Source organism: Nasonia vitripennis, chromosome 1 (genome assembly GCF_009193385.2).
Source record: "Nasonia vitripennis strain AsymCx chromosome 1, Nvit_psr_1.1, whole genome shotgun sequence".
NCBI lineage: Eukaryota > Metazoa > Arthropoda > Insecta > Hymenoptera > Pteromalidae > Nasonia > Nasonia vitripennis.
The window spans coordinates 29686337-29707606 of record NC_045757.1 but is presented as its reverse complement, the minus strand read 5'-3'; the positions used below and the strand labels follow the sequence as shown (position 1 = coordinate 29707606).

Sequence of the window (21270 nt, the reverse complement as noted above, 5' to 3'; positions counted from 1 at the left end):
AAAACTGATTGCAAGACGGTGTACATCAAGCTGAAAAATGTCATATAATCGTTCGCGACACGATTAAAGATTTACGCACTTTGAAGACAAGTCACTTGAACCTTAATTTCCATAATACTCAGTGAGCTGTGTTGTCATATATTTTAACGTCGTGCATCTTAAATTATTTACAACACGCATACGCAATTAAGCGAACTATTCAGGAACAAAAATACGGATATTCAAGAGATGGATTCGAGAAACTTTATTCTCGAAATAAATATTTATAATTACCGGTGAATATAAGCATATAAAACGCGATGCGATATCGGGTTACACTCTGTCAAAATAAATCAATTACACATCGGAATAACGTTGTCTCTTTTACCGTTCGCGAAATTAAGTAATTTTGTCTCAAAACACTTCTGAATGCTACCGTGCATTATAATTGCAAAACGAAATTCCTGCATTATTTTCTACCCGAAGAATTATTAAGGATAAGCAGACGTCGCTACGCTACAAGAAAAGGAGGAGCGACTGCGGGCAAATTTATCGATGATGCCGACTATATATTACCCGACGGCATCGTCAAGTGCGTCAGAACTATTAAATACAAAGGCATCCTTCGAAATCCTTGGCCATACAAGAATAAGCCTCATTGTTTTGCAAACAAAGGCATAAATTCAATCGAAAGCTATTTCGGTTAATTCTCCAAAAAGCAATTTCAACATTTTTCCCAACATCAATCGTATCCCCAACTCCCACGTCCTAGCGAGAAACGAATCAAAAGGCTTTTACACGCTAAAAAATCCAACCCTCCAGCCCCGAAACCCATCGCTTAATCAAAGCGAAATCCGACGTTATACACCTATTGTTCGGCTCTCATCGATGACACCGACAATGCTCCGAGCGAAATCACACGCCGATGCTGTATACCGCACTTGTCCCGCTCTGTATACACGCGTATAGTTCTAGATGTCACTCGCGTGTGTCAAAGCGAGAGCTCAAGTGTCGTCGCGATCGAGATTTTCGAGCTCTATGTGTGTGTGCGTGTGACAGGCAGCAATGGCCATCGAGTCATCTTCGGAAATACGGGTGTTCGCGCGGACACGTTGACGGTTCGGGGATTCCGCATTAATTACTGCGACTCTCGAGCGCGACGTTTTAATGACATGACAAAATCATTTGCTCCTCTTTCTGTTGTCTTGTACGGCACATATATGCGTGGAGAGTATATAATGCGTGTACGCGGAATTGGCGTTTCGTTAGCGCGTGTGTATGGTGAGATCCGAGGGATTTTGACTGCCGATTTTCGAGTGCGAGGGATCGAGCTGGGGAATAAGTACTCGAGCTTCGAAGTTCGTCGAGTGATTTGTAGCTGCATGTGATTCCGTTTGGTTTTTCGATTGGTTTTTGCATTGAAGGGATGAACACCCCGCCGGTGCTTCAAAATGTTTGTAGAGACGAAGCGAAATTTCAGCGGTGAGTGACTTCACGATGGTTTGTGAAAAACATTGAATTAAATGGTCTGAACGCATAGCACACAATGTAATCGAAAAACAAACGCAACACCAAAGTCAACGATCCGGTGTATAATATTTATAATACATCCTCTACAAACACACCCAAAAATGTCGATAAATCCTCCGAATCAAGCCGGCGCTGCACCTCTCCCCACGGGGTCCGCGCAGGGACCACCGGCCGTGGGTCCCAAAAAGCGTGCCGTTATTACAATTTCCGACGACGGCTCAGAGGCGTCCCGTTAGCATCACGAGAGCGTAACGAAATTTACGAACGCGCCTTCGGCGGCTGCATTCCTGAGAGGAGTAGCCGCGACTACTAGACGCCCACGCGCTCGACACCGGCGCGCTTTCGATCGACGAGTCCGGAATTCGTATGTAAGGTGCAAGGTGTGGAAGCGACAATAAGAGAGTGAGAGTATGCCGTTGCGCGGAAGTGTTGAACGTGAGCTACGAGGTGAAATTGGATGGTAAATCTGTGCGGTTCTTCAAGAAATTCAATGGAAACTCGGTGAACCTACGTGAACTGGCTGGTTTCGATATTATGTAAATCGCTTCCTGAAACATTATCTGTACGAGATAACCATCGCCGCTGGGAAATAAAAGCATTCCTCATCACACCCCTAAAAGACGGGAAAAAGAAACAAAGTCACTGTGAGAGTGTCCAAAAAAAAGGAAGAAGACAATCGGCCTTCCCGCCGCACTGACCACAAAGAAAACGCTGGGCGGCATCTCGACACTATACGAGTGTGTGTGTATACACTGGCGTCCATACTGCACGAGAAGAATTGAATTCGATTAGGGGAGGAGGCCCACCGCCGAGGTGTGTATAATTTCGACTGTCAAAATAGCCAGCTATTACCTCCGCCCCTCGCAACCTAATGCGTCGCCGTAAAGGTATATTTATCGTATGGGCCTTAGGTGCGCAAGATTGTCTATAATGCGCTGCACCGCGGGATTTTTCATCTGATTGCGCCTCGTGTTTTCCCTGTTGTTTATTTGTGGCGTCGTAAATTTCGAAGATGGTATGTAAATAACGCGACGCTTATTGCTTTATTGTACTGCTTTTCATACACTCCAATGCTATATGTCTTTAGGGTTTTATTGGTCGAGTGCAGTATGCAAACGTATATAGGGTGATTTTCGCACAGATGCTTGTCTTCGTTGGATTAACACTTCTTTCGACGCGTTGAGCAATCTTCGTTAGTGTGCCTCATTTTAACGTCTCGCGGTTTAATTCATTATCTGGCGCGACTTACGAATGGGTTAGCCACCCAAGAGGTTGGTTTGAGTTCTTAGGGTAACCACAAACGTTAGAGTGTTAAATAAAGTAGATATAAATTTTGATGTGCAACTTACGTTTATAAAAGTGGCGGAGACGGAGTACGAGAGAACTTGAGTGACTCACCTGTAACATAAAGAAAAATCACATTTTAGAGGCTAAATCATAATAAATCGGAACTTCAAATGCGGATCGAGTTTTATGTGCGATTCGTAACTAAATTGTTAGATTTTAGACTAAAAAGATAATTAAATTAAATAATTCAACCATGAAAGTGGTATTTCATCTGAAATAATCGTAAACGTTTCAAGTTGTCATTCGCGCCGATCACAATCTGCCGCGTCATTAGATTGACGTTAAGTAGCTAATACGCAAGACACTTAGCAGTGCCATCGAAGAATTTCTCAAAGGAAAAGAAAAGGCGCGCACTACTCGAGAGGAGGAAAAAAGAAGAGGTAAAAAAGAATTTAAACGAAATCCATTGTCGGTGCGTCGAACTCGAGAAAGGGACAAGAGAGAACCGAGGTGGTAAACAAATGACTCTGTTATTGGTTTCTTTTCGCTCGAGTCATTTCGACCTCATCCTGGTTTCTCCTTCCCTCGTGCGCTTTGAAATCTTTTTTTCTCTCTTATTCTTGTACCTTACCTCTGTAATGCTCGGAGCACTTAGCGTCTCACGAGTATAAGTATAACATGCATTTCAATACGGATAAAGATAACAGGAGTGTCAAAAGTTTTCTGTATTTTGGATTGTTTATTTCCTCGCTCACTTAAGAGGCTTTGCTAAAACTTTGTACACGAATAATTGCGCCTTTAACAAAAATATGTCAATGTTTTTCCGGTATAAGATTATAACCGTCATCAATAACAATAACACCGATAGCCCAAAATAAACTAATGACAGCATCCTACCGCGGATGCATCACGAGTTCCCAACTCGCATAACAATAGGAATTACATGGCAAATTCATTATTAAAACATCACAATGCCCATGTAGCGCACGGATGATCGAATGTATACATGCAAATTGGGCGTCATGTTCAACAAGGCTTATGAATTAAAAAGCAATTAGCGCGCGCGAGCGACATTGTCGTCAAATCGATCGATGATCAAATTTCCCGACGCGGCTGATTAAAAAAACCCGTGCATTCGTAATTTTAATATCCGCGCGACACACGACGACAATTACGAGCTAGACACTATAAAATCAAGGCAAAAAATTGAGTCAGCGTAGCTTATGTAGCTCATCAGCAAACACGCACGCGAAAGACATTAAACGCGCACGGGTGTACACCAGGACCTTTTACGCACACAATAAAGGAGTACCAGAACACACCGCGAACACGAAGCATCAGAGGAGTTAATGCTAGGAAAATAAAGAGAAACGAAGCTTCGCTCTCGGTGTACAAAAAATAATGAAGAGTAATTAGAGAAGAAGAGACAAAAGGGCAGAGCGTACGCGAGAGCCAACTCGAGAATTTCAAAGCAGAGCAGTCACAAGGCGCGAGGAGCAAAGCAGAGTAAAAAAGGCCGTAGGAGGCGTGGCAAGGAGTGGTTAAATTTGTTGTTAGGGGGGTTGGGGTGTGCTCCGCGGGATTTATATTTCATAAATTATACTCACGGCGAAAATCCGGACGCGAGTTTTAAAGCGATTTTTATGCGCCGGAGAGAGAGAGAGAGAGAGAGAGAGAGAGAGAGAGAGAGAGAGAGAGAGAGAGAGAGAGAGTGCTGGTAATTACCGGAATGCGAGTCAAGACAATCGTCGTGAAACTTGGCGTACTTATGCGCGTGCGAAAAAGAAATGAGCGTGGCGAATCTCGACTTTGCCGCGGTACTTTGAGCGTAATTTATCTGTTCGTTGCTGCTGTTAATAAGTGATTAAAAAAGGGTTACTCGTTATGTTTTTTCTCGTTAGCAAGCGAGCTTCGTGTCGTGATATTATCGCTTGTTTCGGCTGTAATCGTGTTTCATTGGTAATTTATAATACATTGTGCTGTTTATTTCGTCTATGGATCATCCAGCCGAAGATTTTTTTAACAAGTGATACATTAACCGTCGCAATGTTGAGCTTAGTATTTTTCTAGGTCTCATTAAACTGGTATATTTACTCGATATAATCCGTAATACTTTAACGGCAGGTGACAGATTAATTTGCATCTAATTTATGTACTTAATATTTCGCGGTAATAAAATGCGTTTGATTAATTTCGAGCGCGGCCTTTTTTTCTAAGAGTATTCCAATTAAAACGCTGAATCGATCAGTCTGCTCTCGACGGATACATAAAGTTGCTCGTAAAATGTAATTGCCCCACTGTTGTTTTTCTGTCTAAACAAGTAAATATTTTGTTCGTCGATAGTCATGAGTGAAATTTTGTAAAGTTTTATAAAAAAAATAGCGAATCTAGATCTTTCAAACTACTTTCGATGTGGAAACATTTTTGTAGAGCATTAGGCGTTTAATAGTACAAAGGAGCTGCTAGTGCGTGAACAAACTGTAAAATCTAATGAATAAGCATGCGACATCAATAAATAACACATCGGTCGTCACGTAACTTGGAAGGTGTGACTACACGTTTCCGAAAGAACTAGGCACGCTGATTTATTTCTGCAACGGACAGAATTTTAATTACCCTCGTCAATCTTTCATTCTCATCGAAAACTTCAATCAATACTATCAAAGCAACATAGTTATAAATTTATAACAAAATCCCGAGAACCCACACCAGATACGATCCAAATTCTACAGCAACAAAGTAACAAAAATCCCTCAAACCAACAAAAAAAAAAAACAACAATCACCACTTCCACGGAAGTAACCCGATATCACGCGCAAACAGCTTCGAGTTCTCTCCTCTCGTTCGAATGCGGAGCACGCGCGAGATCGTCGCAGCAGCAGCTGGTTGTTGCGTGTATATATATATATATATATATATATATATATATATATATATATATATATATATATATATATATATATATATATATATATATAATATATATATATATATATATATATATATATATATATATATATATATATATATATATATATATATATATATATATATATATATATATATATATATATACCCGGCAAATGCCGAATGAGGCGTGTAACGAGATGGTAGAGATACGAGTATACCCACTATACGCGCGTACACGCCTATGGGTACTTTAGTATACCGCTTGAGATAAGGAGAGGGAGAAAAGCGCCACGCGCGACTAGCGGGTGTGATTATTATAGACCGAGATCAATCGCGCGAGACGAAAATTAGCCGGCGGTTGCGGATGTCTGTATGTGTATGGCTAATGAGCCTCGGAAAATAACCGAGATTTCGTATACTTACGTACGGAGTCTAATAAGTTTCTTGGATGAAGGAATTTCCTCGAGGGAATTTACCCGCGGTTCGCATTGAAGATGTGTATGTAAGCGAGCTGAGGAGGGTATACGGAGATTCGTGATTATTGATGGAAAAATTAACAGATAAACATAGTGTTAAATCTAAAACTCTGTATAATCCGAACGCAACGGCTTGGCCTCTAAACGAGTATATACACACACGCGTAAGAAGATGCTGCGCCAGCGAGCAGCTCTTATTTTATGCACTCTCGTGTTAAACTAAACTCGTATAAGCCGCAGAGCTCCCACTTAAAATTTTTCGAGCATTAAACCGCTCTTCAAGCAGGTCTTCAAGCGCCGATGTAGACAAGGTATAATGGCTATTAAAATATGTTTCAAGGCGCGCAAAGTGTGCAACGCTTGAAAAACAAAAAATTCCTCGGTTATACTTCAAAACCGAATTTTGCAACGCGAAGAAGACGACGCTTTGAAAAAAAAATCAGCGCGCATAAATTACAAAAAATTTCCAACAAGGCATTAGAGAAAACGTCTATCCTCTCGCGCGAAGTATAAGTAATGCGTTGTCGCCTTGTTTCGATCGGCCGGTCATTAAAAGCCGAGCTCGCTGTGACGAAGGTCGGCAAACGAGCTTCACGTGTAGGAGAGACTCTCGGGATGTATCGCGGAAAAAGAGGGAAACTAGAATGTAGGAGAAAGTTTTAAGATTTTTTTTATCGTTTACGGAGCGAATGTGCGGTTAGGATTGACCAGAGAAAAAAATGAATACGGAGGGAGCTTGTTCAGCGCCGTATACGCATTGAATTGCAAATAGCGGCTTTATTATCGTTATTATTTATGTTCGATTGGGGTTTCTTAACGGCGCTTTCGCGAATGGCTATTGACGCATTTTTGCGTGTTATTTGTTTCATCGAGTCTCGCGTGTAGAAAGTTTGTCCATATTCAGTTATTTATTTTTCTACTATATAAATATGAGATTCTTATACGTCTTCAACAATATACTTACAATTCACACCAAAAGTTATTCAAAGTACGCAGTAGGAAGTAGCTAACCAAAATAAATCACAATCGCAGCTAATAACCTCACTTACATCATCGCCGACGTCCAAAATCGTCGTCGCACACACTTATACCTACCACATAAACATAACCCCAATCAGCTCGTCTCCAAGTGCATAATTACCGTATATTTTGGTCCGCGAGCGTGTACTGCAGCCAATAAAGTATAAGTAGCATATTCTGCCCTCTCGTACTTCTGCAAGCCAACGTCGTCGTCTCGACTCAACTCATCGTAATACACGCGAGTAGATATGTATACCACCTCTCTGCTCTCGTTAATGCTTTCGTTTATGCACACTCTCGGGCTCTTTGAGGCTCGAGGCGGGCGTTTTAACGACGATTTTGATGAATCTGGTCACGTTTAATTAGGGGGAGCTTGCGTTGTGCGCTTTCGCGATGTTGGTTTTTCGGCCTTTGCGATGGATCGGTTTTTGACTTTTCAGTGCGGTCGAGACGAGCATAAAGCATGCGTTATACTGAGCTGGGGTTTCAATTATGTGAAGGTTGTTGTGAGTGTAATGTATGAATAAGTGCGTTAAAACTCATATGTTGATCAATATAGTGAAGTGTTTGTTAAGATTCTCATACGTTTTTGAAATACAAGCACAATTTTTGGCACAAAATTCGAGCTTTGATATTATGTTCACAATTCGCGGATCACAAATTTTCCATCTCGAAGATTATTATCCCAAAACTGCATATTATGCTTAGAAGAGTGCACGCTTCCACTGCCAATCCCACTTAATTATTCAGCCAACGCCTTTTCAAAAAAATTATTAGTATACATCAAAGATCGCGGCGCGCACATCCGCACACGCACACACACACACACACACCTCCCGGTACAAGACCGCTGGCATAATCTGGTGTGAAATTTGCATGTTTGAAGAAGATACCGCGCGATAATTCACAATCCATAAATCGCCAGCCCTCTTTATTATATTCTCGCGCGCGGGCACAATCGCCCGAAGCCAGATACGAGATCCTCTCGATCGTCCCGCGCAAAAGCCCTCCTAATAAAGCGCGGATATGATAATACAACACAGAACTCTCTCACACACTTCTTGCTTGCGAGCAGTGCGCACGAGAGGGAAGAAAAAAATACGCGAGCAAATAAGCCCGCGATACGGGCAATAAAGAGCTTTCACGCGTGGGCGAGAGAATAACCGAGTTGTACTTGACCTCGGGGGTGAGGTCGCTATACGGCGCTGAATAATAATATCGACACGCAAGTCGCACGCTTGTGTGCATTGTGTGAGAGAGAGAGGCTCGATGCGTAAATCGAGCTCGCGAAAAAAAAATAACAATGCGAAGCTTCGCGCGTACGTGTACTAAATTCTGCGGATGACTTATAATATGTAATTTACTCGAGATTTCTCGAACAAAAATAAAGCCGTATAATATGCGCGCAAGAGTGTAGTGTTTCTCGCGCAAGTCTGAAATACCGATTCCAAAAATAAAATATAGTTTACAAACAAAGCTCTCGATGCATTCGGAAAGCTCCGAGACAAAAAAAAGTAACGGTCCGCTCGGAAAAAAAGTCACGCGCATTCCAAGACGAGGACGCGCGCTGACAGTCGCCGAGTCCATAACGCTCGCCGTAAAACTCCGCTCCTCGTGGTCTATTGAACGATTGTCATCTACTCGGAAACCCCCTCCCTCGATACGAAATCTGCGAGAAGATGAAAACTCTCCCATGGACGAGAGTAAAGCGACGACAGGTGTCGGTCGGCTCGTCGTCCCTGTCAAATAAATCGAACCGTGACTGTGTATACACGTACGCGCGTGTACGCGAATGCCGAGGGCTATTCTTTTCCTCTCCCGAGAGAGAGAGAGAGAGAGAGAGAGGGAGATAAAGCGAGCGAGCGAAACAATGCGGAGATCGGCGCTTAATTCGCAGCGAGAGAACGGCTGATGAATCGAGGTTGCGTATTTACGAGGCGAAAACAAATCGTCCGTATTTATCGTGTGCTAGTTCTTCGGCAATTGAACGTCGAGTATATGTGGCGTTGAGTCGAGGGTTTGTTCGCGCTGTTGTGTAGTGATGTACTTGTTTTAAGTATGCCGATTTCGTTGCGCGATTTATCGGGGGATTGATTAGATTGGAGAGAGCAGCGGCTGCTAATATTGCAATTTGCTCGGTTTGATGCTGTAAATGGAGCGCAGTCAAAGGTTGAGCGTACTAGTTTCTGTCGGAATTTATGAACGTTTAGAAATAGAACTTCACGACCGTTTATTAACTTTTCGGTATAGCGGAGGGTATATTCAGAAAGTTAAGATATGCACTTTAACCAACTTTAAAAAAAATGAATTTATCACTCGCTTATATTAACACCCGAAACTCTTTGCGCTCTCCGTTTTTATTTCTGATCACAGCGACTCGCCCCACTGATATATCCCCGTCTCTCAGAATCAAAAAAATGAATCCACCAAAATAGTCCGCTAAGTGATGCGATTCTGGATGCATAGGTTTTCCAGAGAGAAGCCGCTCACACACACGCATTCTCTTGGAATAGAGTCGCTCTAGCGCGCCGAGAGCTTCGAGGTGAAAATAGATCCCGACTATAAGTCGACTATGCGCGGAAGAGATTCGGAGGCCTATGTAGAGGAGCTTATAGTGATGCAGCACAGAAGCCGACGAACTAGACCCGTAGTCTAGACCTTTCCGTACGTGCGCTGGTATAGCTGCAGGTGCTCATGATTTGTCTTCCGGATTTTGACACTTTAATTGAGAGCCGAAAATACAACGCGGAGGAATGCGATAGCAAGAGGTCGAGGTGAATTCGGAGGTGGTGTATGTGGGAAGAGTGACTCTGTTGATTTGCGCTGTCGAGAGAGGAGTGTAATTGATTGGTGTTTTTGTCGGTGCTAAGTCATTTTGGGTAACGAATTTAGATGTTACCAGTAGTCTGCAGTGACGATCGGAAACTCTGGAAAATGTTACGTAACAGAGCTAAAATCAACGCGACAGTTCGCTGATTTATGGCCGAAAAATCTGATATACCCTGGCGACACCGCCAAAAAAAAATATTTTATCAGCCGTGAAATATAGACTGAAAAATAAGTGCATACACAAGTGCTCATATTTATATTCTAATCTCCTTAACCGCATATGCATATCGATTACGCAACCAGAACTAACGCACCGGCGCGAATAATTAGAAACCGATTCATACCCGTTGCAGTCGATAACCCAACAAAACTCCAGCTGCACGTGTGTATACCGCTCTAATCCGTCTACTGCCCACGTTTATGCGTACCAAAAAACAATTACGATTCATCCGCGGTATCGCATAACGCGCTGCCGATGCGGAATCAATTTTTCAGCCGAGGCTTACGCATAAACCGTGCATAATGCGCGCGTCATGCCGATTGCCGCCGTCTACCCATCGGATTGTTATATTGTTGCGAAGGAGCTTTGATCGGGAGGAGAGATGAAAGAGAGAGAGGGCGTATGGCGGTAATCATCCTCTGGGAGTGACATTGAGAAAATGCAGTAGTGAATGATTTCGAAAAAATGCAATGCACTGAGCTACGAATTTTTTTGGCAAGACCGTTCAAAGTTTGTAAACAATGTGTCTGCAACGCGAGCTGCGAGACGAGTCAGCGATAAGAGTCCGCAGAGCATGCGCTTGCATCGTAGACGTTAGCTCAGTGGTTAGAGCTACCGCTTGTTAATCTCGGGGTCCGCGGTTCAAGCTCGCGTCTACTCTTTTTCGTTTTCCGACTCGTCTCCTCTCCGTCCGTTACAAACGTAACCTTTTCTCTACGCATGAGAAAAAAAACAAATGCGACCTATGGAGCACAAAACTCCTCGCGCGCGTCCTGTTTCTTTCTTACTCCTTTTCTCATTCCATCATGCATACTACCGCACGCACAGATACGAGAGTCGAAGCTCAAAAGAAGGCGCTGTAGCAGCGCGTCGTTATAAATCGCGATTGCGCGCCGTTCGCGTTTTACGAGCGAACAATGTATATACGCATTGCACGCCGGCTTTTGTTGTTGTTGTCGGCAGCGGCGGCGATGCGAGTTTTCGGCCCTTGCGCGCGGTTTATGACGCGCTCGAGACACTTGCGCGTCGAGGCGGAAAATTAATTGACGCAAGTGGCAAGGATGCTTGCGCGTGTATAGGTGGTACTCCGAGAGAAACAATGTTTCTAAGAGGGGCTGCTTTATGAATATATCGCGCGGAGAACGGCCGATTTTATTGCGGCGTTTCAACTACCTGGGATAAGTTCTTCGCGTTTAATTGCCGCCGGGCTTTGTTTAATTGAATTTTAGCTTATAAGGAATTTCCCGCGTTCATGCGGTTTCTGATACTATATGAACGCGGTCTGTGTGTGTCGAGAGATTCGAATTTAGTGCCGACGAGATTTATCGATTGTATTGTTAGTCCCGCGTTTATGGTTCTCGCGGATCGATGTATTACAAAGAAAGCGCCGCGCGTTTCTTAAATATTCCATACTTTCAATTACGCGCTCCGAACAATAGAGCCATCGGTTATATTGTGGTACACAGAAATTTCTTAACGCACATCAATCGAATCCAAATAATTGCGCGAAAAAGTCGCATGCGCGTCTATCGTAAATCTAGCCTTAATACGAAATCGCCTTTTATAAACACAACGAAGCGTTCGTCCGTCCCTCGTGACTTTGATAGCTATCAACTCTCGCAGCTCATCTACGTGTGTGCTTCGGGCGAAAAGCCATACGCGCAAGTAATTAGGATGGGAAAATTACGGTTTTCATTGAATTTCCTTGATGTAATGCTTTATTATTGCGGGTGTGCGAGTGTATCGTTTCTCTTATTAAAAGCGAACGCTCTTAATCAAGCCTCGCGTGGAAGCAGCTCGGGGCGACTGCGTCGAGATTAATTCTCGAAATTGACGTGACCGTACGTGTTGAATGAAAATACTTGATTTTTTTTTCAACGAGAGGTATCACTATACGGCCATGCTCACTTTCTCGTCAAGCGTTGGGGGCTAATTATTGTTGCATCGGGCGAATGAAATTTATGTTATTATATCGCGCGGTTCTGAAGTGCGACGACGTCGGCTTTTCGGTGTGCGCGACGAGTGATTTGCATACGGTTATAATAAATATTGTTTTCGCCGATGCACTTTATTTCACCGGTATCACAAGCGACTTATACACCTAGAGTACCTTTCTTAGCGAAAATCCGAGTCGTAAACAAAGATCAGCAGCGACGAAGGAGGAATTAAAAAAGGTCCATCTCGCTAACCTCCTCTGTACACACCTAAGAAGCCTCTGTACTGTATACGGGGAAAAGGAATCGCGCACGTGCGAGAACATGGGCGTGGTATTACACATCGCAGTTTCGCGACGTCGTCGACGGTGCGCTAACCTGCGGAATATCTCGCGTAGGCTGATACGCGCTCGGTGCCAAGTGCATTGTGCGAGTATATATTATACGCGAATCTTTATCTCCGCTGGTCCGCGCGAAGGCTATACTATCTCTATACGACTCTCGTGATTTTATTTGCGCTCTTTTTGCCTAATCTTTCATTCTTTGCTAATTTATTGTAATGGTTTTTTTGGATGAGAGAATGGGTGTATTGTAACCGACTGAGTCTTTTGTTTTTGAATGGATTTGTACTTTTTACCTTTTCGGGATTTTGTGATCGGTTTTGTCGAGATTGCATAGTGTGTTATTTTATGAAAGTGATGTTTTCATTTCTCGGAACGATGATCTGTTAATCTCTATAATGTATTAATTGTGAATGATAAATCTGTAGAATAAAAAATAACTTATAAACCCTGTACACAATCAATCGATCAAATTAACAAACAGCCTATTTCCCAAAATCTCAACAATACCGCTAAAATTTCATCAATTAGCTTCCGGAAGCACCTAATATTTCTCCATCGAATCACCCGATGACGAGGCGCTGGAGAGAAAACGGCCATTGAATACATTGACACAGTATTATACACGAGTCTTGCCACGGCCCGCTAGTCTAAAAAAACAAGCTATTTAACTCGTAATAAAAAATTCTACGCGCGCATAATATCATCCCGACATATACGTACGCGATCGTCGGTAGTGTGTCGCCCACGCGGACAGTCGCGCGGTTATGTGGTCCAGCTGTTGTCGTCTCATGCAGGTAGCGCGGCACAATGACACATGCGACCAATGGAATAACTTTTCCGAGGATATTTTTTTCTTTCTCTAGCCGCGGGTTGACGAACGCGCAAGACTCACTGCGGAATGCTTTTGAGATGTTGCGTGATGAAAAATGAGTCTTTTTTTGCTGCTGTGTTTCTGTCATTCGGTTTTGCGCTCGTTGGAAAATGTGCTTTCAATCGTGAATATTTATTCGATTGTTATAATGCAATTTTCTGAGGCTATTTTGCAGTTGTTTATGAAGATTGACGCTATTGCGTTATTTAGTATAGGTTATTAGTTTAGTATCTAAGAATTTATACGTCACTTAAACGTGACATTATTGTTAGAACTTTTCGTACATAATCGTCATTATTAATGTTGAAATTAAATATACGCAAACAGTAGATCCAGTGTTTGATTAAATTAAATAATAAATGCCCATCAAGACGAGTAACAAAAGCGTATAGTCGTTTATGGGAAAATAAATTAATTCCCGACTCGCGGTGTAATAAATCCATGAATCCCAGAGTCGTATAACACCTTTCTCAGAGTGGCGTCTTGGAGATTAATCGTGCATCATGCGTGTTCTCGAAAATGTATACGGGTTATCAATTTACATATCAAGCTAGTTACGTCTCCTTTGAATTGAATTCCTCCCGAAATAATGGTATATTGCCGTAAAGAGTTATATTGACACTGTTTATAAACATTATCGAGATAATACGACTCGATTGATCGGGACTAATATAGAAGCGCCGAGAAATATTATTTAGAATAGCATCGCGTACGTCAGGAATAATTAGATAAAAATATCAGCACAGCTTTTTACATCTTTTAACAAACTTCCGGGAAACGAAGATTAAATAATGCAGATCATCGTTTGTGCTATCGTAACTTGCCTACATTCCGCTATATGCACTGCAAAACTTGATTAGACGCGATGGCATCGCTGCGTATACTCTGTATCTAAATATGACATTCGAGACAAGTCTTTTGTGTCCCGCATATCTCTCGCGCATTTTTGCAGCCTTGCGCTAGTTATCATCGTTCAGCATGAACATGTACACCGTCTTCGCATTGATTCGACTAAAGACCCATCAAATTTCGAAAGTCCCGACCGATGAATCACGCAATTAAAAATCTCTCACGCACACGCTTATGACTAAGAAGAAAAATTCTTCAAACTCTCCGCGTAGCGGCATTATCTACCCGAAAACAAAAATAGTTTCCTCGCGCTAATCCTCGACATTCCACCACTAGCCACCGAACTTATAAATAGCCGTCGCTCGAAAGTCAACGAGCATCAACGACTGCAGACCGACATCCTCGATTCACTAGCACCACTGTACTATACGCCAACTGTGTCGTAAAAATGACATCGACACAGTACCGCGCAGTCGCCGATTAACAATCGTATGTACCATAAACCCGTATGTAGATCGTCTTCATTCGCCTATAGACGCATGTACGAGCGGGTCGACGTCCCCACGCTTTATCTCGGGCTATCTCGATCGCGCATTAAGCCAAAGCTCTCTCTCGCGGCTTTAATTGGTCGAATATAAATACACACAGAGCGACGAGATGCACTGCCGATGACACATGTGGCTAAGCACTGATTCGTGTTTGCGCACATACAATGTGTAGATTTGCTTTGTCGGGTATATACGTACTCCGTGCGCTTGCGTTATGAAACGTGAGTTATACAGAATCGCTAGTGTGTATAGAGCGTTGTGTAACTGGTTCAATGGGTTTCTCTTATTATGGCGAATGTGTATTATTGCTCTCATTGGATCGATTAGAAAATTAGAATTTATGCCTCGGACTAGTGATTTTTGTTCTTCGGTAGACTGGAACTGGAGAGATATTCTCATTTTTCTCGCTGTATTATCAAAACAATCAATTTCTCTATCACAGGCGCGTCCACGCATAAATTTCAGTGTTTAATGGGACGAATCGTTCATTCTAGTATATTAGTTATAACGGGACGTGGGTATATAGGCTCGTTCTTATCGCATCCATCAAAGCAATAAATAATCGCGCACGGCTGATTCGATCAACATTCTTCCATACTTCATCGAAAAAATCCAACGACCTTTCACACAATCAACCGCAACTCCAAAAGTAATTCATTAACTCTTACACACACTCAGCTCTTCCTCCCTAAAAACAAGCAAAAATCCCATGTAAACTCTCGCATGACAGACAGCCGATCGAGCATCTCCGCGCCGTATACATCAAATCCAGCGCGTGTATCTGCTCGGCGCGCGAATAAATTACCGGGCGCGCGCAATTCAGATAATTTCTCACTCGCGCTACGTGACCGTCGTATCAATAAAATGCGAGGGAAGGAATACACTCGATCGCGTGGCGCGTCCGCGTCGAAAAAGCGGAACATCAAGGCACACGCGCTCGTAAATACATGAATCGAAGGGGAGGAGGGATGTGTGTACGTATATAACACGCGTATACGCCACGGTGTGTGTAACTTCGGTGACGTGAACGCTGCACGCGTTTTGCATAAATGTATGAATCGCCGGCGCCCGAAGCCTTTTTTGCTCGATTTTTAGTGGGTAATGAGAATTCGGGGATTGGTATTGATGACTTTATATTGAGGTTTGATGGATGCAGGAGAGAGTTTTGGATTTTATTTTTACATACGGTTCAGGTGAACGATTAGAATAATCAAAAAAACTCCGCCACTAATTCTCGCCAATAAACTCTCGATCCGCCTTCTTTCCTCTACATATCCGATCCATCATCCCCAACTCTACCTATATATACACAACCTCGTGTCCTCTCCTGGCGTACACATATCACCGGCAGCGGCAGCGATTCTCGCTGACAGCCTTTATACGACTACACCGCCGCTGCGCTTCCCAAAAGAGAGTATCGCGATCTTGTCGCTGCATTCCATAAGGTACACACACACACGCGCGCGACTTGGCGCCGTAACCGACAACATCGATAAGCGAGAGACAGGCCGACAGGACAAATGAGCGCCGCGGAATTGTGAATTATTGAGATTAGGCCAGCCGAGCACGATGTGACAGTGACACCTTGTTTCGCGCTTTTTTTTTTGCGCACGGATAAGGTCGGATATATATATATATATATAGAGAGAGAGAGAGAGAGAGAGAGAGAGAGAGAGAGGTTGATTTAGTACAGCCACGGGAGTTAATTAGCCTTCATTAGGAGCTTGTAATGAGATTAGCTTTTGTTTTGTGCGAGTGAGATTGTTCAGATCGGTGATTATGATAAAGAGATCGAATGAGGTGATATGCATACGGGTATAGCTTGTGGTTTTCCGTTGATAACGAAACGACATAAGTTTCAGCGAGCTGACGTATGATTTTCGTTATTCTTATTATTCCGCGACGCTGATTTGAATATTATGCGCGTAAATAATATATCGAATGAAAAGCCTTTTCTACAAAGGTTTAATTTATGTATCACGGAAATTTACGAGCTCTATCGGCGAATGTCGATGTTCTCAAGGTCGCTTAATTGAGCCACGATATTTCTTACTAAATGGCAAAATAATTAACCACTCCCTTGCAGCAGCTTTCTGCAATCCATTTTCCCGCTCTTTACCATAATACTCGAGAATCACAACAACGACGACAGAGTCGCTTTACGACGTGTTCTCGTATAAAAGCGAATGCTTATAAAATCACACGAATTTTTAAAATATTCTTAAAAGGAATATTATAATTACCATCGATTAATAAATCAATTCCAGCCGATCGCGCAATTACAAGAACAGTCCATCAGTGTGTTATAGTCGCGGATCTGACGCATAATACGTTCGCTGATGTGCCAGACGACGATTACGCGCGCGAGTCGATTGCAGGACTAAAAGCGCGAAATTAGTGACTATGCTCTCGTGTAAAATCACGCCTCCTGTACTGAAAAAGCAATTACTCGAATTATAATCGCGTTCGCCTGTCTCGATTAATCAGTAAAAATCGGAAAGTTAATAACGAAACCCGGCTTTTCCGTAGAGTGAAATCCGCGTTTAAACGGATCGTGTGTTCGTCCTCTCTTACTACTACCGGTATAATTTAGAAGCAGCTTTTCGAGAGAGCTTTTCACCGAGCGAAGTCGACATAAATTTCGATCGAGGGAATATAATAAAGAGACTTAAGCGCCACTCCATCAGCGGGCCGAGAAAAACTCGTAAGAATAATGACCGAGCAAATATAAGCCGACGGCGGCGAGGAAAAAAGCTCACGGCTATTTCCGTGTTTTCCCGCCCCGAAAATAAACCGGAGAATTTCCGAGATTTACTCCTAGGAGTAGCCTCCACACCATGTATTTATAACGTAAATCGATCTCGGTGTACACACACACGGCTTGAAAAAAAAGTCCGTCGCTTCTCTCTTTCTCTCTCGAGGAGAAGAAAGAAACTCGCGGTGACAGTTATTCGCGCGGGCGTAACGCGAGAGTCGCGCTGTATAATTGATCGGCCGATAAAAATGTGCAGATGCTTTGTTTTTAAGAGATATTACGTCTCGCCGCCAGAGAGAGGAGAGGGAGAAAAATCCTCGTAATCTATGTTATTAGTCACACTTCCTCTTGGGTTAAATGCATAATTCATGACGCGGACTCTGTGCACGCGAGATCGATGCAAAAATAAACGGGTTCGAAAAATCGTTTGGTGCGCGGTGTACTTTTTCGCGATAAGCATCTTTGGCAAAGTTCGAAAGTATGTTTTAGAAATTTATTGCGTCCGCGCGCGCGCGCGCGCACTGCGGATTGTTATTCGCATGCTAATGGGACTGTCCATTATAGAGTTATTATTTAAATGACTTGGTTGGTGTGATACTGGAAAAGATTTTCTAATGAACTGGTTGCACACGCGCGGATTCTTGAAAAAAGAGGCGAAGGTAAACAGAGAAATTGCGCTGTGACTTTATTGCATGTTATTATAAGCCGTAAAATCGTATGAAAAAAGCAACATATAAATATTTATCGCGAAATCAATAATCGCGGTAAACACTCGAGAGTGTTAAAATTTAAACTTAACACTTCACTTTAAAGCATAAAATCGAGCTTACCTTTGATAGCAGCGTTGAGTCTGTCCAAATTCGCCAGAGTGAGGGGCACCGGTCCAAAGTGCATAACAGCTCTCCTGTTGCCTGGCACGAGTCTCCCCATGAATATCCCGGTGTAGCTGTGTCTCACGTACTTCGCGCACGTGTCATTGGTCTGAAGCTCGACGATCTCATCGAGCCGACCCTTGATCGCCCGCTTGACTTTGACGAGTATACGTCCAGCCCGCATTTCCCGAATCTTCCCGGTGAATATGTAGTCCGCCTGCTTGACTCGTTCGCCGAACACGACCTCGTTCTTCACGTCGGCAGTCAAGTTCGCATGACACTGCAGCAGCTCGTCCGTCGACGCGTTCGCCACTACAAGAACGCAGACGAGGACAAGTGCCGACAGAAACTTTGGCGACATTTTCCTTGCGATTTCACTTCGTTTCCTTGTCATCTTGCTCGACGATCGCTCATATCCTCGACATGAATGGAAAGTCCGGTTAGTTGCGCGGCGACAAAATCTGCGGAAAATCGTGCTTAGTCGAGTGGAAAACCAAAGGCTGCTGCGCAGACGTATCTCCGGCGCGTGCGTGATCTTGAGCAACAGGTTGGCGCCGTGGCTGCGCCCACGCGCTGCAGTCGCCGATTTCCAATCGCTGCGAAGGAAACTTTTCCCCAAGAGAGGCTGATTATCCACGAGTCGAGCTATCCGATTCCTGCCGATCGATCATCCTCGGCTCGGAGTTTTGATGACGTTGTTACACTTACGCTCGACTTTGATTTCGCGGTGGTAATGTTATAAAGCGTCGCAGCTTTTCCTTTAAAGGAAGTACCCACGCACTCGTGACTTTCGAATCCGCACTGCTGTGCAGTGTTATATGCTTTTATCAAGATGTTTACTGCTTATAACACCGAAACTCGACACCTCGTTAAAAAAACGAACGGATCTGTCAGTTCATTCCACTGTTACACACTCCGCAGCACTACGTTCTCCCTCGAAAATTGCGTCCGCACACACTCGAGCGAAATAAAAAATCGGCGAGAGTTAGCGAACTTCCCAGCAGTCTCGTGCGTTTTCGAGAAAACCCCCGCGATAATTGCGAGGCAAACAAAACGGTCCGTACAGTACACACACACACACACACACACTCACACGCGAACGCGTGACACTTCCAGCAACCGATCCTGCTCAGCGAGGAGTGCAAAATCGGAATATACCACACACGCACGACGATTCGAGCGTAAGCGCGCTCTTTCTCTCTTTCTTACTCCCGGAGTAGCAGTCAGGAGGGCGCGCGTATCGCGACTGATGTCGAGTGTGTGGTACCTACTAGCGCGTGGCCGGTCTCTCGCTCTCACTCTATCTCTTTCGTAGGCTAGAGAGGAGAGAACACGGCAGTTGCGAGAAGAGGAAGAGAAAAAGAGAGAGAGAGAGTGAGAGAGAGTGAGTGTGTGTGAGAGAGAGAGAGAGAGAGAGAGAGAGAGAGAGAGAGAGAGAGACTAACCGAGGTGGTTGGTGGGCTCGTTCTGGGAGTCAGTCGCGTGGAGGCACACGCGTGCTGCTGCTGCTGTAGCTCGCTCTCCCTCTCCTGTGTAGGCGTACGGAGGCTGCGGCGGCGAGAAAGAGACGCCGCGTGTGAAAAGGGAGAGGAGAAGTAGTCGACTCCCACTACGACAGCGGTGTATACTGCTCTGTCGCTGCTGTGGCTCGATTCTGCCCGCTAGTTTGCGCTCGCACGCGTCCAAGAGCACATTTATGAGTGGTCTTCCGAGGAGAAGACCACTCATAAAGGCTTTTGCGTTTGTTTGCGTTCGTTGGGTTGTATTATGGGAAAAAAAGGAGATAATTGATATTCGAGGCTCATCGCGTAGGAAAAATTGAACGATTTCAAAGCGAACGCAAATTTTATACATTTGTCGAGCGTACGGTATTTTTGAGAAACCGGTTGCAAGCGCACATTATACACTTTGCCAAATTCGACTCCGCTGATGTGCGTATGTACCGATCGTTAATCGATCGTAAATTCCGTGTTATTGGAATTAGTATAACAAGAGCCGGAATCTTGCTAATGGTAGAATCTCGAGGTATAGTAATTTACGAGGTGCCAGTACAGCCCGGCGAAGGTCCTTAACTCTCGGAAATTCGTCTATTGAAAAGCCACCGGCATCGACAGGAAACGACTTATCTACGCGCTCGCGCGAGTTTCCACTAGATTTTCGGGTCCTGATTCGAGATTTCCCGGCTATACACGGCGAGTCGAGGGTCATAAATTTCGCCGGCCGTAAAATAGCCCCGTGCGCGCACGACAAGTGTACGCTGCACACACGGTTTAGGAGAAAAGCTGTGCGACGATATTACAATATGCTGTAGGGGCCGCCTCTCGAAGGAGTTTTATGTAGCGGCGGTCTTTCGGACAATGCAGCCGCGAGGAATCTCTATAAAATAGGTGTCCCTCGAGAAGCGGACAATGAGCCGAGTCGAATAGCTGCGTGTACGCACACGATATTTTCCAAGCTTTTGTTCAAAGTAATATTCAAGTCTAAAAAACCTAATTAGCCACCGCGCAAAAAACGCATTCCACTCCGCACACCCGATCGTCGCGCCAGCAAACGTACCACCGCAGCAGCCTCGAGCACTACAAGCGTCAGCAAAAAAGAAATCAGCTGCTCGCGTCTTAAAAGCCCGCTCCTTATACACACAACTCTCGCTCTCGCGCGTGTTATACACACCCCTCCCATCACACACACACACACACGTATGCAAAAGAGCTTCTCTCTTCGCGTCGAAGAGATTTCACGAGGCCATCGTCGCATACTCGTGATATATCCCCCGCATGCTCAGCTGACGTTGACATAAGTCTCCGAGGGCCGCCAATCGGCATCCGACCCATTAACTTTTCTGCGCT

At 44.0% G+C, this 21270-nt stretch overlaps 1 protein-coding gene across 2 annotated transcripts in view; it reads right to left on the bottom strand.

Moving 5' to 3' along the window:
• LOC100678116 (agrin) overlaps positions 1–19730 on the bottom strand; it is a 341408-nt gene extending 321678 nt beyond the window's left edge. For both annotated transcript variants that reach the window (XM_031921406.2, XM_031921407.2), the window contains exon 1: positions 18383–19730. In XM_031921406.2, the coding sequence (XP_031777266.1) occupies positions 18383–18818 (436 nt within the window). In that variant the 5' untranslated portion in view covers positions 18819–19730. The remainder of the gene's footprint in view (positions 1–18382) is intronic.
• Between the last annotated feature and the right edge of the window lie 1540 nt (positions 19731–21270).